The sequence below is a fragment of the Callorhinchus milii genome, unplaced genomic scaffold (genome assembly GCF_018977255.1).
Source record: "Callorhinchus milii isolate IMCB2004 unplaced genomic scaffold, IMCB_Cmil_1.0 Scaffold17, whole genome shotgun sequence".
Lineage (NCBI taxonomy): Eukaryota > Metazoa > Chordata > Chondrichthyes > Chimaeriformes > Callorhinchidae > Callorhinchus > Callorhinchus milii.
Window position 1 is genome coordinate 1092985 of NW_024704758.1, and position 25277 is coordinate 1118261.

The 25277-nt window shown below is 40.1% G+C and overlaps 1 protein-coding gene across 5 annotated transcripts in view; it reads left to right on the top strand.

The window, feature by feature from the left end:
• The window catches only part of phf21ab (PHD finger protein 21Ab), a 111714-nt gene that overhangs the window by 76835 nt on the left and 9602 nt on the right, over positions 1–25277 (top strand). For 3 of the 5 annotated variants that reach the window (XM_042341300.1, XM_042341302.1, XM_042341304.1), the window contains 8 exons: positions 8534–8788; positions 10785–10871; positions 15279–15572; positions 17092–17187; positions 18350–18401; positions 18803–18882; positions 19214–19274; positions 22731–22885. In XM_042341300.1, coding sequence (XP_042197234.1) covers positions 8534–8788; positions 10785–10871; positions 15279–15572; positions 17092–17187; positions 18350–18401; positions 18803–18882; positions 19214–19274; positions 22731–22885 — 1080 coding nt within the window. Of the gene's footprint in view, positions 1–8533; positions 8789–10784; positions 10872–15278; positions 15573–17091; positions 17188–18349; positions 18402–18802; positions 18883–19213; positions 19275–22653; positions 22677–22730; positions 22886–25277 lie in introns of all 5 variants that reach the window. The other 2 variants (XM_042341301.1, XM_042341305.1) reach the window with 1 other exon arrangement.

The following is a 25277-nucleotide window of genomic DNA, read 5'->3' on the forward strand; positions in this document are numbered from 1 at the left end:
GAATATCAGTTTTTCTACTTAAACTTTGAATATTGGCAAGATTTGGTGTGAAAAAGCTACTAAGTAAGTCAATAACAGACGAGAGGAGGGTCAGGGGTTTGCATTTGATGTAGCTCCTTAGCACGTCTTTGAGACACCTTCACAGCATATACTATAAAGTAAATTGACTATTTTGTGGGCGAACATTGTGATGAGCCACATGCTGTATGATTTGTGGTGCTCAAATTTGGCAGAATGCTTTTAACAACCCAATTTTTTTCTTCTAGTGTATTTCCTACGTGCAACTGAAAGAAGAATGGAATTCATTTAGATATGTCACCTATCACTGAATACAAGCTTGTAGTTTGAAAAGAGAAACACATAGCTTAAATTAAACTGAAATGCACCATGTCTTGCATTGATCTTCTGGTTTAGTTTAGAAAAGACTTTATTCAAACATCCTGAGAGGCTTTTGTAACAATCGAGAGAATACATACTGTTTTCAGTGAAAATTTCTGTATGACTCTTGAGATTTGTGATTGGATCTAATAATATCTGAGTTTGTCTCTGATACTTCATCAAGAATCCCTGCGTTTAGCTCTTTCTGACAGCCAAATGCAATTATTTCCTAGTTTCATATCCTTATGAACATTTACAAGTGATGCTGGGGTAGTAGTTTGTTTAGATGGGGTGGGGGATAAGTGAGTGAAGTTTGCTGTTCTAAATGTTAAATTCAGGTTGCAGATTTCACCACATGGTTGTTGGTGGGATGTGGTTCATGGGGATAAAGATGAGCTGAGGGAAAGCAATGAGTCAATGACACAAAAAATCCTGAAGAAATCTCTTCCACTTGTGTTTTGGAAGATAATTGGTATGTGAGCAGATAACGGGCCAACAAGCAAACCTCAGTTGCCGTTGACGATCTTATTTTATATGCTGTGACTTGGCATTCTGTAAGAAAGCCTCCGCTCAGGATGCAGTTTGCAGCTTGATATCTGGAGGTTAGGTGACAGTGAAAAAAAAGCTTGCATTTGATATAGCGCGTTATCACGTCTTTGAAATGTCTCAAAGATGTATGTTTCTTTTAAAAGAAAATCTGTTCAAATTAATCTTTTTAGAGAGGGGGGCAAGCTTCAATCTGAATCATAGAATTATACACAGAAGGAGGCAATTTGGTCCATTGTATCTGTGCTGGTTCTTTGAAAAGAGCTATCCAGGTCAACCCTGCTCTCTTCCCTAGCCCCCCAAACTTGGCCTCCCCAAATAATTAACTACTTCTCTCTTAAAAGTTATTGAATCGGCTTCCACCGCCCTTTCAGACAATGCAATACAATGAAGTCCATGATTCCTGGTACCATCCTGGTCAATACAATACAAAATTACATGTGTACAGCGCCTATCATGTCGGGAGGACCTCCCAAGTCTCCTTTACACCCTCTCCAATACCTTGACATCCTCCCTAAAGTGTGGTGCCCAGAACTGAACACAGTCTCTAGCCGAGGCCTAACCAGTGTTTTATAAAGGTTCAAAATAACTTTCTGACTTTTGTATTCTATGCCCCTATTTATAAAGCCTAGTGTCCTGTATGCTTTTTTTAATAGCTTTATCTACCTGTCCTGCCACCTTCAAAGATTTACTTATATGAACCCCCAGGTATCTCTGTTCCTTCACCGCCTTTAAGATTGTACCATCAGCTTATATTGACTCTCCTCATCTTCTTCCCAAAAACTTTGCATTTCTCCACATTAAACTTCATCTGCCACGTGTCTGCCCATTTTAACAGTCTGTCTGTGTCCATTTGCAGTCTGCTACTATCCTCCTCACTGTTTACTACTTTTCCTAACTTAGTATCATAAGTGTCATTTTAATTAGATGTTTTCCCCTATTACTTAGCTCGGTGTTTTGATGAATTATTTTAGAAATATACAATACAAATTACATTTGTATAGTGCCTTTCACGTTGGGAGGATGTCCCAACCCGATGGACAGTCAGGATTTGGACCCGAGCTGGGGGTCGGGATCGGGGAGGGTGGCGGGTAGAGCGGGTAGGAGGATGGCCGAAGGCTCGGTTGAAGAGGAGGGTTTTGAGAAGTGCCTTGAAGGAGGCGAGGGAGGGAGCGAGGTGAAGGGATGGAATATGGGATGGAATTCCATAGGGTGGGGGCAGAAAGGCTGAAGACCCGGCCACCAATAGTGGAGCTCCAGAGGATGCGGAGCAGACTGAGCGGGGGACGTGGGAGCCCAGAGCCTGCTGAGCAGAGTGGGGTGCAGACAGGTTGATATGGAGTCAGCAGGTCACAGAGGTAGGGAGGGCCAAGGCCGTGGAGGGCCTTGAAGGCGAGGACGAGGAATTTGAACTCTATCCTCTGGGGGATGGGGAGGCAGTGAAGCCGGGCGAGGGTGGAGCTTTTGGGGTCACGGAGCCTGCTGCGGGAGAGAAGACGAGCTGCAGAGTTCTGGATGATCTGCAGATTGTGGAGGAAAGAGTTGGGAAGGCTGACAAGCAGGGAGTTGGTGCAGTTGAGCCTAGATGTGATGAATGTGGATGAGGGATTTGGTGGCCTGAGGGGTGAGGCAGTGGCAGAGCCGGGCGATGTTGCGGAGGTGGGGCAAGGCAGAGCGGGTCATGGCATGGATGTGCAGTAGAAAGGACAGTTGAGAGTCAAAACAAGGCGGCAAGGTCCCGGACTGGCTCAGTGAGGTGAATGGTGCGTCCTTGGAATTAAGTATTTTCAGTCCTTAATAGGGAAATAAAGGAATATTAATTGACAGAAAAGCTAAAACATCACTAAACGTAACGCCACAGCTTTTCTGTCAATTTTGTTCACAGAGTCTGATTTACTGGGTACTATAATAATAATAATAATCCTAATAATAATAATTGCATTTTGATATAGCGCTTTTCACGTCGGGAGGACATCCCAAAGCGCTTCACAGAACACACTGTAAAGTGAATTGACTGTATATTTGTACTAGGCCACTTCCGGTGCTTTAAACTCTGAAATACATATGTAAGCGATCGGAGAGCCCTCTGATGTCAGGTTGAACTGTCCTGTATCTAACCTGTGTTAGAGCTCCCTCTGGTGAATGTCTTAGCAGCTTTAATATAGTGCGTAACTCTAAATTTAGGTTATCTATTCAGTCCTGAAGCATCTAGTAATTTAATGTTTTAGGATTATCTTTTTAGCTATGTCAGAATGAAACTCAACTAATGTTTCTCTTTTGTTGAAATATTCTGAAATTACCCACCCCTGCTAGCCTTAAATGTAGCCTTTATATTTTTATGTATACATCACTGTTTACTTCAGTATATACTCCAATAGAGGAAAAGTGATAAAAAAATCAAGCTCATCACCAGTAACCACTATTTTTCGTAGCCCTAGTAAAAACTAATGCTCCATTTATATTGCAGTTTTGTATTGCAATGGAAACACTTCCATTTATTCTTCAATTTTGTCTTGTATCATTCTGCACAGTATATTCAGCTTTCGAAATGTACATAAATTCATAGTTATGACAATATTGTATGGAATTTGAATGCTGCAAAAAGCATCAATGAATGCATGGTGGTTTAGTCGTGTACAAAAAAACTCTGGATTGTTTCTTCCATGGTTCATTTATCACCGAGAAAAAGGTTGTGATGCACAACCTAAATGATCTGGCAAACTGGATTTACTAAACAGAATTTTATTATTCATGGACTGTGACCCTTGTACAGTATTTGTATCTTCACACAACTCTGACTGGGAGGAAGGAACGATGAAAGCTCAGTTCTGGGACAGCAAGAAAATGGAAAACTATTCTGGGTTTTGTGGCTAAGCCATCAGACCCTACCCTGCATCAATCCTTATTGATTCTTATATAGGCTGTTGAAGTAAGCAAAGATTTTGCATTACTTATTAACATCCCCCTTCTTTCCCTCCCACCGCCAAAAATGTTTTTCTCTAATCCAGTGATTAGCCTAAGAAATGAGCAACAGGGATGGGCAAGGGTTCAGGTTTGACATCTTTTTACAAAGGGGTATTTACTAATGGTGGAATTAATTTGTGCTACAAAGGACTTGTGTGCATGCTGTCTTGCTAGGAAGGTTGAACAATTGAAGGGCAAGGGTGAAGAGCAAATCTTGTCCGCTTCCCAGTCTCTCTTGTTTGACAAAATGACATACCATATTGCAGGAATTGGTCATGCTCCTCTAAAACCTTTTTTTAAAACAAATCAAATGCTCCATATGGTAGTTGTTCAAACAGCCATTAGTACTCAGCTACTGATGAAGTGAGCACCATATTAAGTTAAAACTACTTGGTTATTACAAGCCAGTTATGATCTCAAGGAATTGTCATTAAATAGATATACGCATTTTGCCTACAAAATTTTACAGTCAATTCACTACAATATATTTTGTGAAGCCCTTTGGGACATCTTGGCAACGTGCAAAGGTGTTACATCAAATGCAAGGATTATTATTATACATGAAGTAGAAGGGTATGGGAGGGAGTAAGGAGGGTGGAAACTCGCGTTGGGGTATGAACACTAGCATGGACTGGTTGGACCGAATGGCTGGTTTCTATGCTGTAAATCTATAAGTAAATATTTTCTGCCATTTCTTTTGGAGTTCTGGCTTTCATTTGGTCATTGATTGTTTGAATGTGATAGAAGAAACAAATTGTGTGAACGTATTTAGTCTTTTAGTGCAACAGAAACATTTGTAATGAAGGGAAGGGAACGGAATCAATGCAATTGCTAATAATGTTTTCGGTTGATTACTTAACTAGTAAATCTGGAAAGTTATATTTGGATTCAGACAACTTACACAAACCACTTATGTCTTGCTTCACCTTCCCCGATCCCTAGCTCGGATCCGAAACACTGACTGTCCCATCACCTTGGGACACCCTCCCAACATGAAAGGAGTCATACAAATTTTATTGTTGTTGTAAATCTAAACTCGATATACAAAATATAAAGAAGTGAGATGTGGCTAAAACAGATTCAGATTTGGGAGACATGTTGGTTTGAGAAATAATTTCTCGGCATCGAATTTGAAATAATATCAGAAGTAAACCTTTAACTGAGAATACATTTCTGTTAATGTTAAGCATCCATCATTCATCAGCACTAGATACTTTTATTAAGTACAGTTACTATAAGTTACCACACTTCAATTTAACAGGAAATTCACCTGTGTTGGTAGCAAATGAAACCCATGTTAATGTCTGTTGCATAGGGAACGTGGTAAAATTAGGGTGATCATGTCACAGCATATATAACATTGTCTAATTATACTGCAGTCCAGATAAAGGTTTCCTTTTTTTTGTGAATATAAATTTCAGCCCAGTGTGAATCAAGGTTATACTAGGGTAGAGTCTTTTAGGATTCCTGTAGCTCAGTGATTAGAGCACTCGCCTCGCAAGCGAGAGACCTGGGTTTGATTCCCGGCAGGGCGAAATCTTGGGCAAGTTTCCTTACTCCACACGCCTGAAGTTAATCACTCAAGAAAAAAAACAATAATCCACTACTGTTTGTGGGACACTGCTCTGTGCAATTCGCTGCGGCGTTTCGTTGAATCGAACTGTTTGAAAGAATTGAATAGAAAAACGTCTTTTTTTACGTATTTGCTTTTCCTTTCTCATCTTTATCCCTTCACCATTTCCCTGTACATCAATCCTAAAATTGAGCGGTGGGGAGAGTAGGAGCAACCTAGTTATGATCAGGTATCAGTTTATTAAATTGTGGTGAATTGGAATCATTTATAGGAAGCTATGGATGGAGTCACTGCTTTTAGAAGAGACTGCGCCTATTTGTTTCCTCCTCTGGGAACACCAGCAGGTTAGACAGCATCTATGGAGAGGGAAAATGAGTTAACGTTTCAGGTCTATGACCATTCGTCTGACAAAAGGTCATAGACCTGAAACGTTAACTCATTTTCCCTCTCTCTATAGATGTTGCCTGATCTGCTGCGTGTTCCCAGCCACTTCTGTTTTTATTTCAGATTTCCAGCACCTGCAGTATTTTGCTTTTTGTTCCCTCCTCTGTTTCACTCGGAAGCTGGTGACATCACCAGACCTGTGTGAAAATAAGAGGAGGACGTGAAATTTTTGTCACAAGGGGTTTTCTCCTAAGTCCTGGCCAACAATGTCCCAGATAAAATTAGTCATTCGCTTTATGGCAGTTTGTCGGATGTTGCTGTGTGCAAATTGGCTGCCCCAATCGCCTACAAAATATGCAGTCACTACACTTTACAGTAAATTCTGCGAAGCGCTTTGAGACGTCCTCCTGATGTGAAAGGCACTATAACAAATGAAAGAATTATTATTAAGGGCAGTTTTTAAGGCAAAGAGCCACGCTGTGAGAAAATCAATGGTGATGCAGTGTGGAATTTTTGTAATTGGACACTGATGTTCCTGTCACATGATATACTGTAAAGTCACTTAGATCAGCAAAGTTTAGAGAAGAGCATAGGAATGTTATCGTGGTTGAATGCGAATAATTAATATTCAGTATTTCCATTTACTCAGCTAATGTGTATGGGCATGAAAGAAAAAAGAGCCTTTTTGTAAGAGAAAAAATCAATAGCGATGCAGTGTGGAACATTCACTGTGTTGCCTTTCGGAAACAGGAGACTAAAGTTCCTGCTATTCGATGCTTTGTGAAGTGTCGAATTTCAGTTTAACTGCGTTTAGTGACCAGCATTTGAATATTGTGTGTGACCGTGCCACCATTTGTATGGTTTCTGTTGCTTATTCAGCAAAGCTCACTGGTGCAAACTTTATCAGGGGTGTTCAGATAGTTCTCAGCAACAGTCAACTGGCTCTTCAGCCCTGCATGTTGCTTTTATGCTGCAAACATCAAGGTTTAACCAACTGCTTTTGCAGATCTACTGATGTTTGTTGTAAAGGGAAGAACCTGGATCCTCAACATTTCATTAAGTAAGTTGCATCCACAACAGAACATCCTCAAACAAATTCTGATGCAAGACATACCTCATGGCAAAATAAATGTCAGAGCTTTGGTATGAAAATATCTGATTTACCAATAGTTACTGTATTGTTTGCTGCCTGTGGGTGTCCATACAGTGTATTACAAGAACAGTGTACATTTATATTGTGCCCTTTACATAGGATAAGGTCTTAGAGTATTTCACAGGGATGGATGCAAGTGAGGGAGGAAGTGACTGAAGATGCGGTCAAAGAGAGGTTTTAGGCAGCATTCAAAGTTTAAAAAAAAAGAAGAGAAAGGGAGTTTCAAAGGATGGGAGTGTGGTTGCTTTGCATGTTAGATTAGTATTACATTTGTGTCAATGTGGCTTGATCATCAGTTCATAATACAGTATGTTTGTACTTGTTACCATTATTAAAAAATATGATGGGGTTCAGATTACCATTCTGCGCTCTTGACTAGGGTTGGTGTGGGAAGGAAACAAAATGTGTTCTGTTTGAATTATTGCACCATCGTACAGGATATTAGATATTATTTTGGTAGCTGTAAGTAACTGTTTTAGAGATTGCCTAACTGAATCATTACAAATGGTGCAACATGAGTTACTTGTAGGACTGAATAGACGTTTATATGTTAGCATAATTAGCACAGTATTTATTCAAAGTTCAGTCCACCGCCTTAGGATGTCCTCCTGAAGTAACAGGTGCTCTATAAATGTAAGTTGTTGTTGAAGCGTATTGAATGATAATTTGCTGTTCAATTCTGAAAATGCAATGTGAATCAAAGAAAGTGATCCTGTCTCCAGACACCAAATATTTTCTGTGCCACAAACAGTAAGAAACAACTTTTGCTTCATTTGGATTCATAGAATTCCCAGCACTGTTACGCGGTTGATATCGATTTCTATAGTTTTCCACTTCAGTTTTAAAATCTACTCACGTTAAGAATTGTTCAATGCTGTAGTTCTCTCTCTAGTTTTTGGTCACCCAGCTTCCAAGCTTACTGGTTTGTTTTAAACTGACGGGTTGCTGCAGTGAATTTGATTGCTCGTGGGAACAGGACACAGAAGCTTCAACAATGGAAAGTACACCGTGGGAACCTCCAACTCTGAATCCTACCATGAAAGCCATGCAGAGCTTACCTTTAGCTTTCTATCTACAGCTAGATATTATCTCAGGCATTACGTTGTGGGGGGAATGAGTGTTATGCTTCACAATTGGAGCGAGCCAAGATTCAGGGACATGCTCTTTACTTCTTCGGCAAACTGTTTCCATTTAAAAATATTTAGGACTTTCTGCCGAAATTCTTGAATATCAAAACGTAGCCAAAAGACACAAATGAAGTCCGATCCTGGTATATGTTAAATTTTCGTATTGTATAGTGTGTACGTACCCTAGCCAGTGTGCATCTGACCTTCTGTTTATTGCTTCTTTTATGTTTATATTTATAATGTTGTTTCTTTCATCATCTATCCAAAATAGAAAAGTTCACTTGAGGCAAATGGTTATTCAGAATTGGTTTTGTGAATTGAAAATCTGTCCTGTAAATAAATTGGGCTAAAATACCTGATTTTAGTCAAAAAATAATGTTTTTTTTTCGTTACAACTTTTTTTTACAGAAAACAACAAATCAAGCATCTGTCGTTACTACAAAGCAGCTTCCATTTACTCTGCTAAAAACAACTCACCCTATGCCTGCCTCGGTCGTTTCACCGAGATCCACAATCGCCATGGTAACGGCACTAAGCAACCCTCAGAAATCAGGAGTAAATGCAGACTCCCAGAACACACCCATCAACCTTCAAATTTCCAACAAACTAAACACTCTGGGGGCTGACGCTGTGCGAATTATGCCAAAATCCACTCCACCGCTGGTAAGCCAAACTTCACAGTTTCTCTGTGTTTCCTGAATTTTTTTTTTAATTCCACCACCCACAAATCTTAACCCTCATTTTGTGAATTCAATTTATATGAATTTCTCAGTCATTAGAATGAAAACATGTTACATCTGCAATCATTTTCATCTACTTTATATACCCATAAGTACTAATGGGTTAGATATAACCCGGGTTAAAACAGTTGGGCATTGCCCCTTCAATTTGCCTTGATTTCCACCTTAGAACATCTAATTTCCTCCCACCCACCAATACCAATGTGTTGACCTTTTCTGACAGCAGCTATCCTTATTAATAATAACAATAATAATAATCCTTCCGTTTGATATAGCTGTTAACTGAGACTTCACTTTCAAATTGAAATTGTTGAGTGATGCTGTGAACTTGCACTTGCTAGGACTATACTACAACTACTTCAATCCAATACACTTGGGAGCATTTTTCCCTTTTGATTTTCTCCTCTTTTGACTTATGTTTTACATGCAATGGAAACTTTTTGATAGCTGACTGAAGTGGCCATCCTTTTGTGTACGATGAGCTTTTATAGTGAATTTCAGCAGGTGATCCATCCAAAGGGGTTTATAGTCGATCCTGTCTGACATCCACACAAATGCACATCCCAGCAAACGCTACAGAAGCCAGATTTTTTCTCCCCTGGACACCCTGAGGAAATTATAGCATCTGTTCAGCTCTCCCAGGTGATGTCAGGCCACATATCACAGGCCAGAGACTGCAAGTGGCTTTTACCAAAGAACCATTAGCCAATTTAGCAGAGGAGGTATTTATCCCATCATAGACTGACCAGTACTCGTATGTGAAAGGATTGGATTCAAAAGGGGAGATTGCCCCCTCTCTATTTATATTACATTAAGGAACCAATTTCAGTGTATAGCATAGTGCAGCACTGAGCCATGCACAAACGAAAGGTCCTATGGTCATCTCAACTCGGGTAGCAGATATTAGTAGTGGTGTTTGATAGTGGGGGATGGGGGGGAAGAAAGAATACTGTTATTGGTCATTATACAGTGATTGCTGCTGAGTGTGCTCATCATGTGGGAATCAGGTAAGGGCAGAATCAGGCTCGGCCTCTATGGTTCACATAAGAAGAGCATCAACTTGGACTAGAGCAGGCAGCTGGTAGGTGTGCGATTACAGATCAATGTGAATCGTTGCTTTCAGCATAGAAACAGGAGAAGGGAGAAAAGTTGTTGAGTAGATGAGTCAACAAATGCATTGATTACTACTAAAATGCTAATAAAATTCCTATGTGAACCACTCTTGAAATTGAGCCAAATTTGGGAATATACCCATGTAGCATGAGGGTTAATGGCAACTAATTCAGTTTAGAAAAAGGAGGATGTTACCACCATCTGAAACTGTAGATTATGCTTTAAGTTTCCATGAATCTTCATAACAACATGTAAACAGGATTGCAATATTTTGTCAACTATTCATGTTGCTAAGTCTCCAGGGGATGTTTAGTAGCTGGGATCTGATTTTACAACTAATCACCCAATAAATGTGCTTGTGCTGCTGCGACAAGAAAATGTGAGGATTCAGACGTTTCAATTACTGAAGCAAGCTAACAGCTGGCAGCACATTCCTGTAAATCAGGCCAGTCAAGCTCTGACATCCATGTGTGCAGCACTTCCCAGCGCGCATCTTTTAAAAAGTTCAGTACGCAACAGTAATAATCCTTGCATTTGATATAGCACCTTGTCACGTCTTAGAGACGTCTCAAAGCGGTTCACAGAATATACTGTAAAGTGAATTGTGGGCAAAACGTGGATTAAGTGACCAAATTATTATCATTTATCTTTTGAAGGGATTACTATCCCCTGGAAAAGCGTTCCTCCAATCGACTAACAATTGGTTTCCTACTTACTTACAGAAGAAAAGCAATTTTTTTTACAATAAACCATGGGTTTTTAATCACAGAAGGGTGAATACAATAATACTGTTTTCAAAACTGCAGGTACAGATGGCAAACACCCCTCCAATCAAGGTTCCTCAGTTTATTCCTCCTCCCAGACTGACGCAACGGCCGACCCTGTTACCACAGGCAAGTACACAGTAACACATGGCTCAGCATATAACCTAAGCACACACTGAAGATTGAATCATTGAATACAATGTGCTACCGATTAGCCTGAGATTTCAACCATTGAAATATTTTGACCTTGGGTCTCTTGGGATTGAGTTCTTCCAGAAGGGTTACATTTGACAATTACCCATGCCAATGAGTAAAGGAGAGCTACTTGGGTGACCATTCTTTTAAGGGTTTGGCTTCATACAGATGTGACATTAGCCATGTAATATTTGAAGGGGTAAGGAAATCCGGATGTAGCATTTGAGAGAACAAACAAGTTACATAGAGGGCTGGGAGAGAAGAATAGCAACGTAATAAGGAGTAATCCAGAAAAGGGAGGGATTAGATGGGGAAAAATGCAGAACAGACTCAGTCGCTCTTGGAGTGCATGTGCGTAAATACACGGAGTGCGACAAATAAGATTGGTGAGCTGCGGCTCAAGTTGCTACATGGCGTTATGATGTAGTGGCAATTAATTGCGACCTGAGTCAAACAAGAACAGGAATGCGAGATGAATATTCCTGGCTACAAAGTATTCAGGAGGGATAGAGAAGGAAAAAAGGGAGTGGGAGTGGAGGGTGGCAATGTTGATTAAAGACACGGTTTACAGGCCTGGAAAGGGACAAGTGCTGGAGGGACCAAAAACAGAATCAATTTGGCTAGAGTAAAGGAGCAGAAAAGGAGCTGTTACTCTTGTTCGGTGTATACTATAGACCACCAAATAGTGGGAGGGAGATAGATGAGCAAATCTGCAAGTAGATTTCAGAAAGATGCAAAACCAGTAGAGTAATGATAATGAGGGATTTCAATTATCCTAACATAGACTGGCAAAATAACAGTGTAAAGGGCAAGTAGGGGGAAGGATTCCTAAAATGTATGCAGGAGAACTTTCTGGATCAGTATGTTTCCAGCCCAACGAGGAAGGAAGCAGTGCTGGATCTAGTTCTGGGGAATGAAGAGGGGCAAGTGGAGCAGGTTTCAGTAGGAGAGCATCTGGACAATGATGATCACAACATCATTAGGTTTACAGTGCTTGTAGGAAGGGACAAGGAGCAAGAAAAGGTGAAGATATTCAACTGGAAGAGTGCTAATTTCCATGAGTTGCACACAAAGGGACCTAGCCAAGGTGAACTGGAAAGCCAGATTCACAGGTAAAACAGCTAACGAGCAATGGGAAGCCTTCAAGGAGGAGATAGTTCGGGGACAGAACAAATACATTCCCACAAATGGCAGAGGTAGGGATGAATAAGGAAATTGGGATTACAAAAAACAGAAAAAGGAAGCTTATGATAAATGTCAGGTCCAAAATACAGAAGATAATCAAATAGAATATAGAAAGTACAGAGGAGAACGGAAAAAGAACTGAAAAAGTAAATAAGAGGGGCAAAGAGATTGTATGAGAGAAGATTAGCGGGTAACATAAAAGGGTATTAAGGTATTAAGGTATTTTATAAGCATGTGAAGAATAAAAGGTTAGTCAAAGGTAGGGTGGATCCAATTAGGGACCAAAGAGGAAGTCTTCGTGTGGTGGCAGAGGGCATTGCTGACGTAATGAATGAGGACTTTGTATCTGTCTTCACAAAAGAAGAGGATGCAGCCAATGCCACAATATCGTAGGAGAGGGTAGAGAAATTGGATAAACTAAGAATAAACCAAGAGGAGGTACTGAAAAAGTTGTCGGTGCTCAAGATAAATAAATCACCCGTTCCGGATGGGATGCATCCTAGGTTACTGAGGGAAGTAAGGGTGGAAATAACGGAGGCTGTGGCCACAATCTTTCAATCCTACTTGGACACTGGGGTGGTGCCAGAGGACTGGAGAGTTGCAAATGTTACTCTCCTGTACAAAAAGGTGCAGAAGGATAAACCTGAGAACTACAGGCCAGTCAGCCTAACGTCAGTAGTGGGTAACATTCTGGAGTGCAATCCGGGGCAAAATAAATTTTCACTTAGAAAAATGTGGGTTAATAAAGGACAGCCAACACGGATTTATTAAAGGCAAATCGTGTCTAACAAAGCCTCCGTTATTTCCACCCTTACTTCCCTCAGTAACCTAGGATAAAGTTTTTTGATGAAGTAACGGGGAGAGTGGATGAAGGATGAAGGTAGTGCAGTTGATGTAGTTTATATGGATTTTCAAAAGGAGTTTGATAAATTGCCACGTAAGAGGCTTGTAAGCAAAATAGAAGCCCACGGTATTAAAGTGGCAGCGGATACAGAACTGGCTGGGACAGAAAGCAGAGAGTGGTGGTGATCGTTTTTTTATCTGACTGGAGGGAAGTGTGCAGTGGTGTCCCCCATGGTTTAGTATTGGGATCACTGTTGTTTTTGATCTATATAAATGACCTGGACTTGGGTATAGGGAGTACAAGTTTACAGATGATACTAAGCTAGGAAAGTAGTAAACAGTGAGCAAGATAGTAACAGACTGCAAAATTGACATAGAAAGACTGGTAAAATGGACAGACACTTGGCAGATGAAGTTTAATGTGGAGAAATGCGAAGTGATGTTTTTTGGGAGGAAGAAAGAGGAGAGGCAATATAAATTGGATAGTAAATCTTAAAGGTGGTGAAGGAAGAGAGACCTGGGAGTTCATATAATAATAATAATCCTTGCATTTGATACAGCACTTTATCACATCTTTGAGACGTCTCAAAGCGCTTCACAGGATATTCTATAAAGTAAATTGACTGTATATTTTGTGGGCGAAACACGGCAGCGAATTGCGCACAGCAGCGTCCCACAAAAAGTCATGGATTGAGTGACCAAATTTTTTTCTTTTTTTAAAAAGATTATTACCCTTGGAAAGTGATCTGCCAATTGACTAACAACCGGTTCCTAAACTTGCCTAAGCTTTTGCCCTGCCCGGGAATATAAATAAATCTTTGAAGGTGGCCAGACAGGTAGATAAAGCTGTTGAAAAAGCATACTAGGCTTTATAAATAGGGGAATAGAATACAAAAACAGGAAGTTATGATGAACCTTTATAAAACATTGGTTAGGCCTCAGCGAGAGATTGTGTTCAGTTCTGGGCCCCACACTTTAGGAAGGATGTCAAGGTATTGGAGAGGGTGCAAAGGAGATTTACCAGGAATGAGGAACTTCAGTTATCTGGAGAGACTAGAGAAGCTAGGATTATTCTTGGAGCAGAGAAAGTTAAGAGGAGACTTAATAGAAGTTTTCAAAATTATGAGGGGATTCAGTACGGTGAACAAGGAGAAATTATTTCCACTGGTGGGTGGGTCAATAACCCGAAGGCACCGATATAAAATAGTTGTTAAAAGTAACAGAGGGGAGGTGAGGAGAATTTTTTTAATATATAAACACAGTGAGTTGTTGGGATCTAGAATCCATTGCCTGAAAGGGTGGTGGAAGCCAATTCAATAACAACTTTTAAGAGAGAAGTAGATAGATAGTTTGTAGGGCTGTGAAGTAGATAGTTTGTAGGGCTGTGGGGGGAGAGTGGGATTGAATTGGATAGCTGTTTTCAAAGAGCTGGCACAGGCATGATGGGCCTGTGCTGTATGATTCTGTGTTCTTATGCCCACTCCAGTATGTATGTCCCAGTTGATAGAAGTGTACCTGAATAATCCTATCATCAGCAGAATTTTTTTATTAAAGTTATGGTGATCTGGAAGTTCACCATTTTTACTCTAGTGGAGGAACTAACTTGTGTGCTCCCTTCATGTATAGCTTCAGTAACACTCATGCAATGTCTTCGTAGAACCAAGAATTTTAGCTACTGATTAAATTGGTTGTTTCCTATGAGAGCAAAAACAATGGTTTCTGAAACCAGTCACAATATGAATGCTACCAATGTGGATAATGGAATATCCAGTTCTCCCTGTACTGCTCCTGGCAAGCTCAAACCCTTCGGGGTATACCAGATTCTGCACAGTAGTCAGATTTCAGGCAAATTTGTAGGCTTCTCCTTGAGGCTACTTGTAAGGGTTTTACTTCGATGATCTGACAGCTCTGGAAGTACCTCAGCCTAACATGGACGAAACCGCAGCTCAGAATGAGACCTTGGGTGCAGCAGTGTCAGATCTCACCCAGCAGTTTGACATCAATATCTTAAAGGGTCAGAGGCCCACAGCAAATTTCTCTTTACTTTCTTGACCCTGTGGGATGATGGTAAATCGGAATTGGACATGGAGGTTGATCTTTGAAAGATTGAAGACATTCACTCCACAATTGGGAGCCAAATATGTTTTTCTATGTTTTGAGATGCAATACTTATGGAAGTTCACATATATGGGGCAATTTCGTACATATTTCTAAAGAATTTTACTTAGGGGAAATTGTAGGAAATTAGTCTTTCAATTGTGCCTCATCTTCTTTAATGTACCAAAAGGTTCTAAAGAATCATTGTCCTTGCAGGTTCGTCCAAAGCCAGTGGTGTCAAACAGCATTCCGATCGCACCTGCACCTGCTCCTGTGTTCACAACGTCCCATCTGATCCAGCGACCGGTCATGTTGACGAAGATCACACCTGCCTCTCTGCCATCATCTGCAAACTCCATTCATCAGGCTAGGATAGTGAATGGCCAACCAGCTACGATCACCAAAACATTACCCACTGCGCAGCTGACTAGTATTGTTATAGCCACTCCTGGGCCTAAAGTGGTGGGTCCCCAACAACTAAAGCTGAGTAAAGCAAATTTGGATAGCAAGGTACAAAATGACCTTCTTTTAAAACACATGTAAAGTCTGGTATCTGGGCGGAAATTGCATTTGTGACATTGCCTGCAATAGAGTCTTGAAATCCCATGCGTTGCTATTGGTATAAACATTAATTTCTGATTCACTCAATATGAAGTGGCAGTTATTTGGAGCATGAGTTGTGATTAATGCAACTTGCTGGAGTCCTAGTGTTTCAAGCCATTACAGTTGCAAATTCTGTTATTACAGATATTTTGAAGCAATTCTCCAACTAAATCTGAGTTTTACACTCAGAGTGGGAGTCCAGATAGACTAATAGGAACAATGCTAGATCAGAACTGTAAAAGCCAATGGTGTCAAATATTCCTGTTCTACATGTGTTTATTACTTCGTCCCAGGCCTCTGCTCGTGCTACTCTTTAACCGGCGACTAAATCATGAGAAAGACAAAGAATGCCTCCCTTCACCCCGTCAATTTAGAATTTTCTCTTTCTCTCAATGAAACTGCTCAGTACCTCTCCATTTGGAAATCGGGAGTTTATACCAGAGAAGTTAGCTACCTCGCACAATTTGAAGAGGGTTTATGAAAACGTAGTGTAAATTGTGCTTTGATGTCCATCTGCCCCCTCTTACCCTCACTACCACTCTGGTCAAATAGAAGTTTTATTAAAGTTGGAATTGCGTAATTTAAAAACTCTACATCATACAGAGAGGAAGGTTGAGGTTAAAAATTCTCATCTGCTGAGATTGCTAATATCAGTTTGGGTTACAGTTCACCTCAGTGCTACCTTGGCTGGAAAGGAGATAGCCGTCGGGTTTTCTACCCCCACCCCCCACAGCAGACCCTAGATGCAGATAAGATTGGATTTAGCTGAAATACCCTTTTGGGATACATGATTGATATACCGGAGGAGAAAGAATCCTTCAGGAGCCTGGCCACAGAACATGCTAGAGCTGACCAGTAGAGAATCTCCCAATAATAATAATAGCATTTAATATAGCACCTTATCACATCTTTGAGACGTCTCAAAGCACTTCACAGGATATACTGTAAAGTGAATTGACTGTATATTTTGTGGATGAAACGCGGCAGCCAATTGCGCACAGCAGCGTCCCACAAACAGTCGTGAATTGAGTAACAATTTTTTTTTGAAGGAATTATTACAACTAGAAAAGCGATCTGCTGATTGACTAGCAACCGGATTCCTACTTACTGCTAGGTAAACAGGCATGTGGAGTAAGGAAACTTGTCCAAGTTTTTCCCTGCCCATGTCTCTCACTTGCGAGGCGAGTGGTCTAAACCACTGAGAGGAGAACCCAATAGATTCCTCCCTCACCCTGTCAACTTGTAGATGACCAGATGGTCTGTCGAGCAGAGGATAAACTAGCAGCTTCTTCTGCTGCTCAAGGGAGAGTCTAGCATTCAACCTCAGAACAAACGTTCAATTCCACATCTAATGCTATTAGATTATCATTTTGTAATTTGATCACTTCACAATCTACTATTCTCACACTGTTCTCTGTCACAATAGACCATCAAACTTCAGGTGGAGTGGGAAGAAAGACAAAATGATAGCAGTCCCACTTCCCCAGTTCCACCCAAACCTAGGAGAGAGGAGAACCCAGAGGTATGTGAACCAACTGGTTATGAAAAGCAAGTTCTACTTTCTGGTTACTTCTTTAACATTGTAGAGAGAACTAAATCTCAGTGGCGATGTAAACCTCATTGTATTAGAGATTGTCTATTGTTGTGTCCCTCCCAGGAGTACCTATATTGTGCTTGCGGATTCCCAAACTATGCTTTGAAAACAATGAGATTGATCATAATTTTTATATTCATTTAATCAGTAGAAGTGTACAAGAAGCACTTTAACACTCGTGTCGGTTCACATTTGATTTTTACCATTGTATTTTCTTGGGTATTTTTAAATCATCTACTAACTAAGAGCCTTTTGTTCTCCACTTAGATTTTGTGAGTTGGTTAAAGGGTGTAATTTACTACTTCACATCCAAAACTCATTCCTTGTCCTTATTTTAAAATAATTGTGCCTTTCCTGCTGGTAATTGGACATGTCTTTGATCTGATGTGCGCCAGTTAAAAACACAACTTGACCAAGATAGTGGATTTGCTGAATTATGGGGTAATTGGGTAACCTAGAGTGTGGGTCAGGTATAGCACAATTAGTGAGGTCAGGTATTTACAAACCCCAGGAGCCCTATCTGAGTGTTGCATTAACTATGAAGGCTGGGGTTGTGATCTACCTTTGAAAACTACTTTTTTTGTTTTGATTTTTATATAAGATGCATGTAAAATGGTGAAATGTCATACCACAACAAGTTCCTCTTTGATTTTGATCTGGGTGATGAGTCAGGAAGAATTGGTAGGAGCTTTATCATGAGGTTAGATGTTCCCACTACTGTGATCGTCTTACCAAAGCAGTACAATGTCATGCAACTCATGGTTACTTTACAGTTTGATACTGATTGATTGACTATTTTGTATTGTAAAGCTAGCTAACTATAACTGTAAATAGTAAACTAGTCAATTATGCAGAGCACAATATCCAATTTGCTGTGTATTTCATACAACAAGTTCATTGTCTTAACTGTGAGCTCTTAAATGTAAAATCTTGGGGTGGGTAAAAATGAGTCTTATCGCTTTTGTGGACAATTGTCACTTCACATTGACAATTGTTTCAACAATGTAAAATTTTCAACAATGTAAAATTTTATGCTGTGCCCTTCATTTAAGAACTGCAGAATAATGTATTTTTTTGTTTCTTTCTACAGAAAGTTGCATTCATGGTTTCCCTGGGACTGGTAACACACGATCACCTCGAAGGTAAGAAATCAGTGTAGTTTCTCCCTCACTCCACACCCCACCCCATGCGAACACAAGATTATTCCTTTTGATGCAGTATTTTGGGCCCATAAAATTGGGTACCGTGTTATAATGATTGCCAGTCTCGCTTCTGGGTTGGGTTGTCAGATCATTGCTTCTGCCATGGACTGGCCAACACTGTCAGCAACAACAGCAAATTACATTTATATAGAGCCTTTCACATCGGGACAATGTCCAAAGGCACCACTCTGGCTAGAAACACTTGCCTATTTAAACATTGAAAAGACCAAGAAAAAGTTCAAGAAAAAGACCAAGAAAAAGTTCAGTAATGTAATTTTTTATGAAGGTACGGGTACTATTAAATTAATCCAACATTCGTCCCGTTGTGTTTGGAAAACCAGAAATCCAAAGCAAGAGGCAAGAAAGAAAACGCCGGACAACAGCGAATCCTGTGTACAGTGGAGCAATCTATGAACCAGAGGTATTGCCTTTTTCTAAACAAATGGTTATTATTATTGATTGCCTGATGAACAGCTTCTTTGAAGTGTTTTATTTTGGATTGCTTTTTGCGTATGGTGAGATTGTATAATAATAATACTTGCATTTGATGTAGCACCTTATTGCGTCTTCGAGACTTCTCAAAATGCTTCAGAGAATATGCTGTAAAGTGAATTGGCTGAATATTTTGTGGGTGAAAGGTGGCAGCCAATTATGCACAGCAGATGTATTGCTGGTTGAGGCATTGAGGCGGTTATTTTATGGGATTGAACTTGATTTTGCAGATTATGATTTTATCCTCTTCTGTATTGCAGCGTAAAAAATCAGCAGTAACTTACTTGAACAGTCCTGTGCAACCTGGGACGCGGAGAAGAGGTAAGACATAAGTATACTCTGGCCAAGCAAATGTGAATTCGAGATTCCTTTTTACATTTATATTCAATCAATGGTCTTGTTAATATTCTTAGGAATAGAGAATCAGTATTTACATAGCAGTATTTAGGCGTGATGAGGTGATATCTATCTATTTGAGTCTTTATGTTTCTTTAAAGATATTTTAAAGTTTTATCAAAATTGGACAGATGGTAAACTATTTCTGTACAAAATTTGTCAATGTACCAATCTCATTCTTGCTATTCAGTAGCTCTTGCTACTCAGAAGGAAAATCTCCTCAGACCACTTTATAGCAATTTGAGTGCATGGATCACAAAAAGCTTTTAGAAGCAGATTGTGTACTCACCCTCCTGGGTAGATCTGATTTAGTTTTTAAAAAGTTTTGGATCTGTCACATTTTCGGGTTTCCATATAGACCAGGCAGTTGCTGCTAATTTCACATGTTAACAGCAAAAGTCATAGAATTTGTGTTTGACCCTGTGAGATCTCTGTCACCATTTGCCACCATCTGCACTAAAACAGTTGATGTTAAAACCCTGAGGCCACTTCTTAATACAATTCCTAAATGCTTTGTTGATTGAATGAGATCTCAGTAAATCAAGGTTTCACTAAATTCATGAAAGATTGGAAGTGATTTCTTCTCATTGGTTTCAAGTTTTCCATGTGAATGATTCCATGTAACTAATTGATAGGCACATTAAAGCTGGTGCCATTTCAAGAAAGTCTTGTTAGTTGGTACGGCTACAAAAATGCATGCTTAAAACCAGCCTGTAGACACTAAAACACTAGCTGTTACATTGCAATAATACGTAAGGGAGAAAGAAATAGAGGTGGGATTAGGAGTGGCAGAGGCTCATGTGAAGATTAAACAGTTGGGTTGAATGACCTGTTTTTGTGCTTTTAACAATACGTAATTTACAATGAGGCCATATTTATACAGTGATATATCTGTAAAACATGTGGTTTCTATGACATCTTGACTGACATCAGTAATTTTCAGATGTATAATGTTTTTCCCTGGGTTTGGGTATCACACATGTGCATTTCTTGCATTTCCTCCAGTGGTTTAAGTCGTTGTCAATGTGTTGAGGGCAGTAAAGAGTGTTCGATGCTCTAGGGGTTAAATATTCTGGTCTCCCTGAAAATCAGAACTGAAAATGATATACATTTGCACCAGTGAAGAACATCGATTAGATATTAAATGTTTCTCTCCATGATAGTTATTTACCCTGTTATAGTGATGATGGACTGGCTCATGTTAATGCTGTGTACCCCATCAATGTTTTATGTATGTATCGCTATACAAACGATACTTTCAAATGCTGCTTTAAGGATGTGAACATTTTTGCCATGAGATTTATACCCAGAATGCACAATCTGAATGCCTGGATGGCTGACCTATGCTCTTTGATCGTGGCTTCTTGCTATTAAACAAGATGGAACCTAAACACACAGCAGAAGTGACACTTTCAGTACACTACATCTGTGTACGTAACATTGGTCCCACCCAGTAGGAAGATAATCAATTACTTTATTCAGTCTAACTGAAAATACTTTTCCCTCACAGGCGAGTTTTATTTTTCGAACACGCCTTACAATTAAAAATAATTAACCTCCCTCAAAACAAATAATTAATAATTTAGTCACTCAATCCACGACTGTTTGTGAGACACTGCTGTGTGCAATTGGCCGCTGAGTTTCACCCACAAAATATCCAGTCAATACATTTTACGGTATATTCTGTGAAGCCCTTTGAGACATCTTGAAGATGTGACAAGGTGCAATATCAAATGCAAGAATTAGTATTATTATTATAATTATGTGATGCTGCAGCATTAATATTTGCCCTTCTGTTTCTACTTACTATTATATTGCCTTTATTGACTTGGTAATTAACTTTTTTCTGCTGCCTGCTCACAGTGTTATATAATTGCATGTGGGTTGATCTATTTTCATTCTTTTCTTGGAATTAATAAGAAATAATAAGTATCCCTTTCCCTCTCCCTCCACAAAAAGTTATTCCCAGAGAAAAAAAAAGCAAGCTTATTTTTTAGATCCCTGGTAAAGTTTTATTATTTACTGCTACTTCCCTATGTGGCTCTTCACTATTTTAAACCACCTATCCTGCCACACCCCTCCCGCCCCTAACCATATCCCTTGATATAATACAATACTTTCACGTGGAGTTCCAAAGGGTGGGGGTGGAGAGGCTGAAACCCTTACCTGACAAAAATTTATCCACCTCAGTCTTGAAAATTTGAATGGATCCAGCATTCACAACCTTTTGAGAGAGTTCCAGGTTCCTTTGAGTAAAGAAACTGCCTCTTGATTTCACTCCTAAATCGATTAGCTCCAATTTGAAAATTATGCCCCCCAGTTGTGGATTCCTCCACCAGAGGAAATAGTTTTTCTGTAGCTACGCTATCAAACCCCTTTACTATTTTAAAACCTCAATGAGATCAGCCCTCAAACTTCTAAACTCAAGGGAATACAGATCAAGTTTATGCAAGCTGTCCTATGTCAGCTATTTCTCTATTTCCTAAATCTGGCCTAACTAGTGTCTTATCCAGTATTTGAAAGAGAAAGCAAAACAAGTTTTGAAATGAACAACCTTTTGGAGTCATGTTTGGAGTGTAGGAGACAGGAATGTCTTAGAATGAATTCCATTAGTGACTTCTTCCCACACGGATTGTTATTCCCACAAATTCCCAGGTAAGGCTGTGGCGATGTGGTTGACACTCGGTGAACAGGGAATTGGAATTTAATGAATGTATGAGGTGCTGGCTGCTGACAAATGTCTATGTGCATTATAGGGCAAATCTGACATAGTTTTGCCTGTCTAAATGAGGTTTGGTTTTAGGTGGAATTTATTTGAGACTGATTTTGCACATCTAGTTTAAAAAATGGAGGCAAATTCTGTTTAAATTTTCTGAGGATTGAACTGACTTGTTAAAATTGTGAGTGAAGACCGTTGCTCATGAACCAGGTTAAGCAATTTATTTGGATGTTATATTGTGATGAAGTGTTGACCTTTGTAGGTTGGATGCTTCATCCATAAAAAATTATTTTCACGTGCACCTTTTAAGCACTGACGCAAATATGACTTTAACAATATCGGCATTGTTACAACCGCTTTGGATTAGTTGCATTTTAGCACATCATACCAGCACTGAGCCATTTGAATGCAGGTTAGTGTCCAGTTGTTTATCTGCTTCTGGACATTGACTCGTCCCAGCTCTATTGCATTCATATTATCTAGTTTAGAAATGTTTCTGCAATCCTGCCACTTTCTTGTTTAAACTGTTAACTTTTGACTGCTAATTAACACTCTCTCTGCTCCTCCTCTTTCCTCAATGCGCAGCCAATGAGGATCAGTGGTTGAAGGTATGTGTGCGTGTGTGTATATATTGTTTTTCTCGTCTGNTTTTTCGTGTGTAGGTCGCCCTCCTAAGTACACTAGTGTGCTGGGTGTGGCCGCAGTGGCTCCATCCTCCCCCCCGAACCACCCCAGCTCCCCAGATATCGAAAGAACGGAGAGGTTGCTCATTTTTGGTGCTCCAGCACAGATTGCTTCGAGTCCCAGCTGTGTAGATGTAAGTTGTCTGGTTTTATAGGGTTAGGGTCAGGGCTAGGTCATATTCATAAATAATGAGTTAAGAAGAAGTAACGGGACAGTGAATGGAACTGTAGCATCAGTTCAGTAATTTCATGGCGCATGGGGACATTGATGCCATATCAATTTTGATTAATTTATTATTTCTTTAATTGATATGAGTATTGGCTCAGTTTGACCTTCCAAAGATCAGGTCTCTCTTAGTAAAAATCCTACTTGAAAGGGTTTCCATAGAACTGTCCACAATTCAACATTGGGTGCACTGGGTTCGCAGAGAGCTGCTGGGTGGTGGAGCAGTCAGTCAGTGGCTGTACTTCCATCACTGAGGCAGCATGTCTGACCTGGGCTGCACCTGACTTGGGAATATTTGATTCAAACGCTGGGTGAGAACGGTGCAAAATATATTAAACTAATGTTTTGTGAACAATGTACATGAAGTTGAATTGAAACCTGTTTCCTTTTGCTGCAGGTGATTTGGTTTTCTGCAGTATGTTTGCTCTGTATCCAATAAGCCTGCTGGCATTATTAATTTGGGAGAATGACTCAACACACTGGCCAGTAGCTGTGTTGCAGGGCTCTTCAGCCTGTTGATTGTAGCTACAACAATAACAACACATTACATGTCACGTCGGGAGGACATCCCAAAGCGCCGGATAGTCAGGGATTTGGACCCGAGCAGGGGGTTGGGAAAGCGGGTTGGGTGCAGCAGCCAAAATGCGCTCTCCGAGACTGGCTATAATTGTATATTTAAGATGAACCTTTCCCAGTCAAGAGTTTCATGTAAGCGAATGATGGAAGTCTGTAATCTGAGCTTCCAGGATTTCTGCTGTAAATCTATTGGGTGGGTGGTAGACTGGAAGAGACATCATATTCTGTTCAATGAACAAAAGCTTTTAGCTAAAAGCTCATGACACAGAGCGGTCCTATTATAACCCAGTGGTATAGGTGCAGAAACTCAAATCCCCGTTTTAAAATCAATTTTGCAGAAAAAAATGCCTGACTTCCAGTTCATTGGGTTAATGCAGATGTCACTTCCTACACATTGCTAACATCACATCCTGCACACAGAATGCCTGTGTTCTGCACAAAAGTGCCTCTGACCTGACTTTCTTTGCAAAGTGATGTGAGCAACACTTCATGCACGTAGTACATAGAACATTCAGCGACGACTTGAAAGACAGTTACTTGTTAGAGATGGGAACTAGCTAGTCAGTGCCAGAGGCTGGGTGTTGCACAGGTGCACAGTACACCCATGCTCTAACTAGGGTCTGGGGACCAGCACTAAAGTGAGGCTCAGAATAACACGGTTGCCCAGTATGATAGAAATGTGATCTTACTATCTGATCAAATCTTGATGCGCTTGTTGAGAACTTAGCGACTCTTCCCAAAAAGGGACAGGAATGCCGTGGGTTACGTGTTGTCCATCTGGCTCACACCTATAAGCTATCCACTCCAAGAGGTTACAGCATATATATCTAGACTTCCAATATTTGCTTGATGGAGTTTATATGCATTTATATGGGTGGTTTGTAGTTAATGGTTTATCCTTCAGGTAAACTTCTGCTGTGGCAGTGGAGCCTAGAGATATGTGTCCAGACTTTACATGTGACTAGCGAAATAACTGCAATTCAAAGGATGTGTACAAATAGAATGCATGACTGGGAGCAGAGGATCGTAGGTAAAGACCCCACTTACATGTTGCCCACGTGATATGACGTACCTCTAATATTTTATTCTTCATTCTGAACATCCTCCACACACTGTCTGGTTGACTTGCACTTGAAGCCAAGCTACATCAGGGGACAGCTATTACCATTTTACGCTTTGGTCTGTTTTTTGGGGAAAATTTCCTGTTTGGAGGTTCATGAAAGCTTTAACACCAACATCTATTTGTACCACTGGGTACTATGAAATTTATTTAGCATGATTGAATGTATCCATTTTGAGCTAAGGAAATCTGGATTTCGATTTAAAAAAACAAAAAATTGGGTCACTCAATCCACGACTGTTTGTGGGATACTGCTGTGTGTAATTGGCTGCGCAATTCAGCCATAAAATATAGTCAATTCACTTTATTCTGTGAAGTGCTTTGAGACATCTAAAAGACATGTCAAGAGATGGGAACTAGCTGGTCAGTGCCAGAAGCTGGGTGTTGCACAGGTGCACAGTACACCCATGCTCCAACTAAAAGACATGATAAGGTGCTATATCAAAGCGCATTATTATTATTATGGCCTACCTGAAGTTCTTGTCTTGCAATTCTGCATTGCTGGTAGCTCTAGTTTCTTCTTTGGTTGTTGAAATTCATGATTCATGGTGATCAATCAGCTATACCTGATCTGACACATACTCCCTGAGCTCCCATCCTGATT